This window comes from Petaurus breviceps, unplaced genomic scaffold (assembly GCF_028583685.1).
Source record: "Petaurus breviceps papuanus isolate PSGF00001 unplaced genomic scaffold, PetGlider_PUasm1.0 175, whole genome shotgun sequence".
NCBI classification, from domain to species: Eukaryota; Metazoa; Chordata; class Mammalia; order Diprotodontia; family Petauridae; genus Petaurus; species Petaurus breviceps.
Window position 1 is genome coordinate 28,314,205 of NW_027185764.1, and position 10,901 is coordinate 28,325,105.

At 39.1% G+C, this 10,901-nt stretch overlaps 1 protein-coding gene across 1 annotated transcript in view; it reads right to left on the minus strand.

Moving 5' to 3' along the window:
• Positions 1–9,416, minus strand: part of TNPO1 (transportin 1) — an 80,721-nt gene extending 71,305 nt beyond the window's left edge. The window contains exons 1-4 of the mRNA XM_069084973.1: positions 9,171–9,416; positions 8,931–9,044; positions 5,864–5,939; positions 2,434–2,583 (exon numbers count right to left, since the gene is read on the minus strand). Coding sequence (XP_068941074.1) covers positions 2,434–2,583; positions 5,864–5,939; positions 8,931–9,035 — 331 coding nt within the window. The 5' untranslated portion in view covers positions 9,036–9,044; positions 9,171–9,416. The remainder of the gene's footprint in view (positions 1–2,433; positions 2,584–5,863; positions 5,940–8,930; positions 9,045–9,170) is intronic.
• Positions 9,417–10,901: the final 1,485 nt, after the last annotated feature.

Here is a 10,901-nt window from a genome sequence, read left to right on the forward strand (position 1 = left end):
CTTCTTCATCCTCAACTTCCTCGTTTCTGCTGAGGACATCACCATCCTACTAGTCAGCCACATTCACTTCAGAGCTACCTTGAACTCTATTTAGCCTCTCCCTCATTCTTCACGTCCAATTAACAAATCTTGTTGAGTCTACTTTCACAAAATCTCTAACACGTCCCCTTCCAGCCTTCTAATGGAATTTCATGCTTTCGGTCTACATCTTCCTCATACTTTCCTCCAAACAGGTGACAAATTGATATGCCTAAAGCATAAGGCTGACCCATGTTATGCTCAACTTAAGAAGCTCCAGTGACTCCCTCTTTTTTTCTAGAGTAAGACAAACTCATCGGTTTGTTGATCAAAGTCTTTCACAATCTGGGTCTAATCTATATTTCCACTTTATTATACAAATCCGTTTTTATGCATGTTATATTCCAGACAAACTGGCTTATTTGCTATTTCCTGCACATTACAGTCCATCTATAGGCTGTCTTCTCATGCCTGGACATACCTTCCTCTTCACTTTGGCTTCAGAGCTTCCTTCAAAGCTTAGCTAGTGTCACCCACGAGGGCCCAGGGGCTAGTCCTTCCCTCCCAAATTTCTTTGTATGTAATTATCTATAGACTTAACAATATATAAATCTTCCAACAGAATGGGGACTTTTTGTCTTTTTACTCCCAAAGCCTAACAAAGTGCTTAGCATTTATACTGGAACTGTCATTTCATTTGGTCTAGAGAACTCTCAGTAAAGAAACTGCCTTTACCAATGTTGGTCTGCAACTTGGCAAACTGCCCAGGATATTGGGAAGCTAAATCACTTGTCCAGGGTCATAAAGCTAGTATGTATATATCAGAGGCAAGACTTGAACCCAGGTTTTCCCGATTCAGGGCCAGCTCTCTAACCACTATTCCAACACTGTATGCTTATCACTAGATAGATAAATCACCTGGCTTGGCAAGGGGTAAGTCTTTCGTGGAGCATTAAACATCTGGCAAATGTTTATTGAACCAAAATGATGATAAATTAACAATACAACCCACTGGCCAGGTATTAAGCTATTATTATGGCCATTACTCCTTTGTGGACATTGTACAAAAAAGGTCCACTAAAAGATTTAGGAGGTAAACATATTTCTAAGTTGATCTTCAATAAGTTCCAAAGAAAGTAATCTCCATACCTATAATGAGTCTGTTCTGCCATGACTGATGGTATCCAAGTTTAGAGACTTACTATATTTTCCAAAACTCTGGAGTAACTGTACAAATACAGTTTGTTTTACTCAAGAGATGATCTCTTGAAAAGTTGTAGGAAGTAAAGAATTTTGCTTTATTTTTGCAGACTGATTTCAGTGAGTCCTTTTTGTAACTTGAACCTGTGTTATCTAGCCAACATGCTATCATTTATTTAGTTTTCCTAAAATATGACAATGAAAATCAAAATGATCTTCACATTGTCTTTCACCAATACTCAGTTTATAGTACAAAATAATCCAGGTCAAAGCAGGAGTACTGACCTAATCATGTGAAAACCACGGCCTGATTTCTTAGAAGTGACTTGGAAATAAAGATTCTCAAACAGTTCTGATTCATACTATTAGTATTTTTTCCTCTTTAGTGACAAATTATGTGCAATCCAAACAGGGACATGAGAAAACACTTGTTTTTTAAAAAACCAGTGCAAAACATAAAATCTGACTGGATGAGTAGCTTAACTCTATTTGGATTATATCCAAAACTGGAACTGGCTACATATCAGAATAGTGTTATCTGGACAACTTAGTCTGCTTAAATGGCCAATAAGGAATAAAAATCACATATTCCCTCATGATTTAGTTCCAAAGTTAACACTTTAAAGTAAAACTACATAATCATTTTTAGTACTCGAACAACAAAATAATCCATGTCCACAAAATGCACTACTCCTTAACATGTAAGTAACAACAGAAATTCAATATTCACTGAGAAAGAATAGTACTATACCTCCCTACCCCCAAAATGTTTAATACTAAATTTTCTTAAAAGGTCACTTGTAATCAAGGATACCTAAAAAGTGTTTAAAATGAAATGAGATCCAATACAAATCTTTCCCCAATCTCCTCTTTCATCATTTCAAACCTATCAAAAGCCTTCCCCCACCCTAGGGCAACCCACTCCCTATTTTAAATAACCACATTCTCCTGTTATTTAAGCACTGTGCCCTAGGAATATTATATCATCATGAGTGGAGCTTTAAGAGTCAAACACAAATGTTAAGATTACCAAGCTTTCTTGAAAGAAGATGGATGTTGATAACAGTAACATTACTGAATCTGTTGGAAACAATGTAACAGAAAAAAAATTCCCTACTATAAAGCTGTCTTAAAAAATGGACATTAAATGACCAAACAATTTCAAAAACTGAACAAGTCACAAGAAAGATAAATAAATTTTATATTGTAACTCACCCACAGTGGCTCTGATTAGAGGGGAGGAGTCACCAATATTATTCAGACATTCACTCTTAATAAAATCTGTTACCCCATTTGGGAAGTTGTGAAAATGTGCTTTCACATTATTCTTCAGAATGAGACCACTCAAAGACCTTGTGGGTTCATCTGCAATAAAAGTCAACAATGCTTTGAACTTTTAAGTACTTTTAAGTAGTTTATACAGCAAAAAAATGTTACAAGAATTTTAATGTTTTTAGAGTTGATTTAAGGGGGGGAAAAAGGGTTCACAGCACATTATCAGTCTTGCTGTATGACCAGGACTAGGCAAATACACGCTGCCACCGAATCTCAAGAGCTAGGTCCAACATTTAGGTTGATGAGAAAAGAAACTAACCTTGTTGATAAAGTTAGTACATTTGTATAATAACCATTCCATGAACTGTCACCACCATTATTTTAATGACAATCTGCTCTTAAACCCCACCCTCACTAAAATGTATCCAATCTTGCTCACTAAGAACACATGATTAAAAACTTTCCTCCTTGGTAACAAGGTGAGGGACAATACATATAAAATGTTGGATGAACTGTCAAATATAGCTGCAGTAGGCTTAACTCTTATTTTATTCCAAGAGAGGATTGATTCATGGCAGGGAGGCCTCAATGATACACAAAAGAGCTAGGAAATGGTGTTTTTAAAAGCATCAACATTAAAAAAAATGCTTAGTTGTATATAACTCTTAAGTATCTCATAAAGCATATTATATACCTATTAATTTAAATACTTGAGAGTCTACAATTGAAAATTTATGAAGATTTCCTTTATATAATGCCTGTTATATAGACATTTAATAAACTAAAAATCCACCTTCAGCAAAATTAGGAGTTAAAAAGGCAAAACAAAATACATATTAAATTCAAATTTGCAAAACAATTTTTTATGTTTATAAAAGTCAGAACCTTAGACTGAAACCTAAAGCAGATTTTCTAAGTAGTTACACTGGGTAGCCAGAATTTTTATTGATAACAACTTGTCTTTGGCTACACCACATGAAAGATTCATATTCCACAACAATAGAATTATACCTACTCTGTTGTTTAGGTCAGCCATAAATATCATTCATATCAACACCATATAAACAGTATTCACGTCTCTGAGAATTAAATAGTACATGAAAACAAATGCTTCACAAACCCTAAGGTAAGAGGAAGTAAAATTTCCAGGTTTATTATAGCCCAGTCCTAAACCCATGGTTCAACTTGGGACTCAAATGATCCTTTAAAAGCAAAATGTTTAACTTCTTTAGTTGACAACTCCTCATTTTCCAAGACTTTCAGTGTACCTTTTAGCAGTTTCAGCAATCTAACTTTTAATGAAATTTTCTGTATTTCTGTGAAGGCTAGGAGATAAAATTCACAAGCTTGCCTAATCATATGCAAAAACAGTTATAAATAAGTTAAAGGGAAAAATGTCTTCAAGTATTTAATTTGCCAAACCAAACAAGGCTGCATAAGTTTTGGAAGGCTAATTTCTTGGATAGTTTTTGCCCAGAATATATCAGTTTCCATGGATATGAAATGTTGAACACTTTTCATATCCTATAAAGAACTCAGAACCATTAATCAATATTCACCAAATTATAGACAAGTTAACAACATAGAAAAAATGGCTGAATACGTTAATATATTAATATTAATGCTGCATAAATAATTTTAACATCTATAGTACTTTGCTTTGAGACATTAACACTTCAACTGTAAAATGGCCATCTTGAGAAACCAGTGCAATGGGAATAATACTGGATTTGGGGGTCAGAAGGACTGGGTTGAAATCCCTGCATGTGCTACTTAGTACTCTTGTGACCTTGGCCAAATTGGTTATCTAGGTCTTTACTTTCCTCAACTAAAAAATTAAGAGGTAGGGAGATATCAGTGACTCTATGTACATGTAGATATATGGATCTATAGATCTACAAATAGAGATCTGTATCAACACAGATCTGTAAAAAACCTATGTATCAATTTGCTTAGCTGTAAAATGGGGAATGATAAATTCCACCTACCCTACCTTCCTGATAGGATTGCTGTAAAAATTAACTAAGATGAGGCATGTGAAAACACTCTAAAAATTGTGAAGTGCTATATTTAAATAGAAGGTAATTATTACTCAATTGACTCTTATTTCGGGAAAACTACACATTTCATATTATTTACCATACAGGGAATAATAACAGAGGTAAGCCTCTCACCAAATTAAACCAAATGCATAGTTTTCCAAAATAGGAATCAATTTGCCAGAACTTCTAAAACACTGTTACATTCCATAAAAGACTATAAAACCTCAATAATTTAGAAGATGACACGTAAAACTGGCTTTATGTTACTTAAAAGTCTATCACATATTATATATACCTGTCGATTCAGAAAATACTTGAGTATCAATAATGGTAAATTAAAATGAAAAGATTTCCTTTACAAAAGGCATGTGACATAGGAAAGGAAAGGGAGTACTGTGCTAAATGTTATACAAATATTATATTTCATCCATGCAACTCTACAAGATACGTGTTTTTATGATCCCAATTTTACAGTTGAAGAAATAAAGTTAGACAAGAGGTTAGGTGACTTGCCCAGGATCTCACATAAAGACAATTACCATATTACAATGGTCTGATTCAGAAGCTGAAGGCTAGTAGAAGGAATTCTTAGCTTCTTAAAGCCCGGGTTTTGGAAGGCTATTAATTTTAGATTTGTTTCTCCCCAAAGATATGTTTAACACTTCAGAGATTTCTTTATACTTATTGAATTACAAGTTCAGTAAAAAATTACCATGTTGTGTGTGACCTATAAAGTGCAAATTAGCATGGCTTTTATACTACATTGAAAATTTTTAATAATTTGAACTACTTTAGCAAGAGAGAAGATCTGGTATTTCTGGTAACTATAGTAAAGACTATTACAGATAAAGGCATTAAAAATAGGTTTTTAAAAAGTACTCCTTCCAATGACAAACTAGTAAAGAAATTAGTTTGTATAAAAACTTGTTCTGCTTAGTACTTGATAGTATTCCTCAGTGTTTACATGCTCCAAAAATCTTTAAAATAAATACAAAGGACCCCTCCCACACCTCCTAACCACAGCCTATTACACTTAGGAGTAAGGATTAAGATATTCTAAAATGGAATGGAATTGGCAATACATCTCTCATATGTAAAAATCTGTGAATTTGTTACCCAAAACTCCAAACAAGGAAACCTTTATGAAAAATTAAGAGAGGACACCCTGAAAAGTTCAAGGTAAAAAGAAGCCTTTTCAAACTTTTGTTTTCATATATTTGTAAAGCAAAAAAATAACAATAACAAATTATATATATGTGAACATATATAAAAATCCACCTTACAAATTACAATCCATATTTTTAAAGAAACCTTTTATTTCCACTTACCTTCGGATTTTAATTTTGTAAGAACAAAAATCAGGTAGTTGTTAAAATCAGGATATTGGTTGAGTTGTTCCAGTTTCTAGAACAAATGTAGTTAAGGAAATTTTTCAAGATAACCTAAGACAGAGTAATTGTTGTATAAAAAAATCACTAAAATGTTTTTAGCTTCTTGTTTTCATCAAGCCTTGGATTTCTTTATTAAACCTGACACTTGCTTACAGTTGATTCAACTGTGATAAGTAGCTTAAGAAAAAGGTATCAAAATAACTTAGAAGTCAAGATCATGAAATCACATTAAAGTGGTTTTAAATTTCTTAAAATTTATCCATAAATCTTCAGCAAGTCTTGCATATCTTGGTTCTTAAATCATTCAAGCCTGTTAATCAATTTTCTCCTTTCTGTAATAAAATTTCTCCTTTCCAAAGAAGAAATACGCACAATTCATGGCATCTTATCAATGACAATTCAACCACAACAGTTTTATAAGTATCCCTACCCCTTAAGATTTATCATTTTGATTCATATTTCCAGGTATTCCACTGATGACTGTGGGTAGCAGTGACAATGTGCCACTAAATTTTCCTTGCTCCCTGATTCTCAAACTGCTCATTTATTCCGCAATTGAATTTCACTGAAAAGTGACACCACAAATGCAAACGTATCAACTAGAATATGTACAAAATGATGAGGATGCTTTACTAATTTCTGATTAAATCTGATACAAACTATAGTTATGAATATTTGAGGTTTATTAAATGAAGCCTTTTCCATGCTCAATGGATCACATAATTAAAAAGCATAAAGCAATATTTGAGAAGATGCCACAGTGAACAAATCAGAAGATATGCAAATTCTTTCTTCTCCCAAAAGACAGAAAGGCAAAATATGGATTCTAGAACCTCTAACAACTGACCGGTTCACTCTGGAGACAATTCAGTAATGGTCTTAACAGAGTAATGGTAAATTTGAGCACCTCAAGTTGAACTCCCTAATTTTTATTTGCCATATATAACATTTCATTGATAAGCACATTTTCTTACAATGTAATCAATAAATCCATATTAAAATTTATCTTAAAAAAAAAAAAAACTCCACTACATTTTACTTTTAAATAATTATAAGCCAAATGGTATCACTCTTTCCCAAAGAGTACAAGCAAAGGACAGAGCAATAAGCCATTACTTTGAAATAAACAATTCTCACCCCTGGTTAATGACCTGAATTCATTTTTTGTTGTTAGAAGAGGTCAATCCTGCAAATTTTATACACCAAGATAACCAGAACAAAGTTTTCTCGAGTTCCAAGCATTATGACCTTACTAATGAGTAATCCAATTTTTTAAAAAACCATGAAATTATTCAAAAAGAAAAGCAAAAATCCTATGCTAGTTTTCCTCATTAGGAAGTTTCATGTTAGATAACTGATTTTTACCATAGAACAGACTGCATTATACCATCCTACATGATAGTCTGATGATTCACTGGCATAGACAATCCAGGTAGTAATTTGAAAACTTCACTAGCAATCCATAATCCTTTTTATAATGTTGCCTTTTCAAGATCCCAGGAGGCTGTTAGCTATGACATCATAAAAAAGTGGTATGCCACAGCCGTGGAACTCAGCAGAACTGAAAACTCAAAGTGGCTGTGGATCAAATAAATACTTCTCTTGGTACCTGCAGCTTTCTAGAAGAATTACTGTTAAGATGCTGCAATTTAAAAAAATCTTCAAACGAACACTTGAATAAGTGCTATCAATTCCACTAACACACATGGAAAAAATATTTGCTAATAATTGAGTTGACTATTCATAAGCTCCAGCCAGAAAATATCTAACTATATGTGCTTCCCACATATCAAGAAATAAAAGTTGACGTAACTTCCCTCATTGATGTCATTTCTATTAAAGCATAAATTTACAGACTCCGATGGACTGTATTTAAAAGCATCGAACGAGAATAAATTGTAAAAGCAGCTCCACGTTGTCGGACTGCAAAAATCTTTCTCTATGTCATTAATGTATTTGAGATTGTACTTTTTGCAAAAGGCCAAGTGAAACAGATTTAAGAATCACAAACCGACACCGCCCCCCCCAATGCTTTGGGGCACAATCAGCCATGGGAAAATTGCATTTTTACTCTGGGGTAATCTCTTGGGGGGAAAAGGGTAAAGAGAAGAAGAGTGCTCCTTTCCCCCCGGTTTGGGACGTGCCTGAACAACACGTTTAAAAGGGTTTGCTTCCTCTTTCTCCCCCTGAGCCTCTCCCCAGGCCCCCTGAAACTGGAGCGCTCCGGCCCCCCCCCTCCTCCCCCGGGGTCGCCAGCCCTGCGGGAGCCAAGGCTTTAAAAAGAAAACCCCAGCTCGGAGCCAGGCGGCAACAGGTGCTACGCTGCCCCGCCACGGGGTGGGGTGAGGCCCGGCCGGGTCCCCCTCCCGGCCCCAGGCCTGGCGGGCCCGCAGCCCCGGGACCCCGTGCCCGGCCCGGGCCTGGCCGAGCAGGGCCCCGCGCGAGGCTCCTCCGCCAGCTCCATGGCGGGCGGGCGGGAGGGCGGCCCCGCGCCTCCCTCCTCCCCGGGCCCGGGCCCCCGCCCCCGCCCCCGGCCCCGGCCCACCCGCCGAGGCCAGGCTCATTGTGTAGGCCCCGGCCGGGCTCCAGCTCCCCCACGCTCCGCCTAGAAATCAGGGGCCGCGCGGCCCGAGCACATGCGGCCCGAGGCCGCCGCCCGCCCCGGCCGGAAGCCGGCGCCCCTCCGCGAGTCCGGGAGCTCGTGGCACGCCTCTCCCCGCGCGCCAAGCCCGGGACCGGCTGCGGCGAGGGAGGGGGCGGGGGGAAAGGCAGACGCGGGGCGCAGGCTCCCGCTCACCGCTCCCTTAACGCCCCCCCACCCCCTCCGCGGGACCCGGGCTCGGGAGGGGCGATGCGGCGCGAGCCCCGGGTCTGCCCCGCCACGGCCGCGCGGGGCGGGGTGGGGGGAGGGGAGCGGGGCCGGAGCCCGAGCCGAGCGGGCCGGGAAGCGCGGGGGAGCCCGCGGCGGGAGCGGTGGCGGCGGCGAGGACCGAGGAAAGGATACTTGTTGCACGGTTCTCTGGGTGGAGGTGTCCGGGGACTGGGACTCTTTGAGCAGCTGCAGGATTTGCTGAAGCCCTTGCTCGTCGGGTTTCCACTCATACTCCATCTTGGTTTGCTGCAAATAAAGCCAGACACAGGAAGAGACGGAGCCAATGTTAACTCTCCGTGCACAGGCCCCAGAGCTGCCCGCCCCGGGGCAGCCCCCCCACCCCACGCCCCCCGCGCCTCCCCAGGGACCTGCCTGGGCTGCAGGGTTTGGAGCCTTCGGACCGGGAGAGCGAGCCTAACAGTCGCCAGCAGCAGGGCCGCCAAGGTCTGCCGCTGCTGTTTCTGCCGCTTGCTGCTGCTGCTGCTGCTGCTGTTGCTGTGTGCACGGAGCCGACCAGACTGAGTCACGGCGAATTTGCAATCTGGCCCTAAGATCCGCTCCGAGGATCCCCCTGGGTCCTAATGCCACCCTTCTTCTCCTCGGCCGAGCCCCGCAGCTTGTCCAGGGTGCAGAGCTGAGCCTCTTTCCGCTAGCAATTTAACCCTAAAGAAAACTAACCGATTAAAAAACAAACAAGAAACTGAATTAAAAAAAGTCAACTCAGAAGATGATCTAAGAAAAAAAGCGTCTCCTGATGGCTCAGTGTTTTGCTTAGTAGCCACTTGGTCAAAACACTGAAACTGTGGACACTTAAACTCAGTCAAAATAAGAAACAGGGACGAGCTACTAGTAATTTGTGAAGCTCTGGGGACACACACACACACACACACACACACACATCTACAACATTATCTCAACTGTATACATTGAACATTAGGGTTTTTTCCCTAATTTTTCTAAAAAAAAAAAAAAATAAACCAATGATTTTCTATATTAACAAAATTGCAACACACCTGAACCAACCTCATGGGAAATTTCATGAAATTGATGTTGCCCCTGTTTCACTCTTGCAGTTTCGAACTGGTGATAATGATGCACTTTGGCCTCTGAGCACGAGCGATCATCACCAATGATATTTTACATGGAGATGGCATTTTGTTGAAGTTTTTCAAACAATTTTCACGGGAACATTTTTGAGGTTCTCACAAAATACTGAAGAAGACTTTTTTTCCCTAAGCTTTTGATGAATGAGGCTAGGGAGGCTGGGAAAAGTTGAGCCACTTGCCTGAGGACACGACTAATTAGTAACACGATCAGTTCTAAATCTGCAATCAACAATCTCCCTTTCTTAGAATCACTTGGATTAGTGTAGTAGCAAATAAGGCAAGTGACAGTTAAACTAAATACTTAAATATGAGCCAAAATTATTGATATAAATACGACTTATGCTGACAACCGTAATTTAAAATCATTGTAAGTCTAGGTCGACCAAAGAAGAGATAGGAGACTTCACCTCCTTTCTATTGGATAGGAGACTTCACCTCCTTTCTATTGGTGGGAGCTCATAAGTGTGCAATATTACAAATGATGCTAGATTTTTTTTTTTGCTTTTATTGGTTGTGTTTGCTGTCTTTTTTATTTCTCTTTTTAAAAATTATTTTTTAGGGGCCACTAGGTGGTGCAGTGAATAGGGCACTGGCCTTGGAATCAGGAGGACCCTGAGTTCAAATCCAGCCTCAGACACTTAACACTTACTAGCTGTGTGACCTTGGGCAAGTCACTTAACCCCAATTGCCCTGCCTTACCCCCTCCAAAAAAAAGCAAAAAAAAAAACCCCCCACAAAAAATTGTTTTAAGGAAGAAATTTCTGAGAAGGAAAGGGCAAAGGGGATAAGGATACAGGGTGAAAAATAGGTGATATAAGAACAAGCTGAGGAAAAGTTTGACTCCCTTGGATTTCAGAACCCTAATGGTTCTTGAACTAGGGAGGGACATGGTTGGACCAGTGCTTTTGGAAGGTTATTTTGGTAGCTATATAAAGGATGGATTGCAGAATGGGAAAGACAAACCAGGGAGACCAATTAGGAAGATATTGCTGTATAG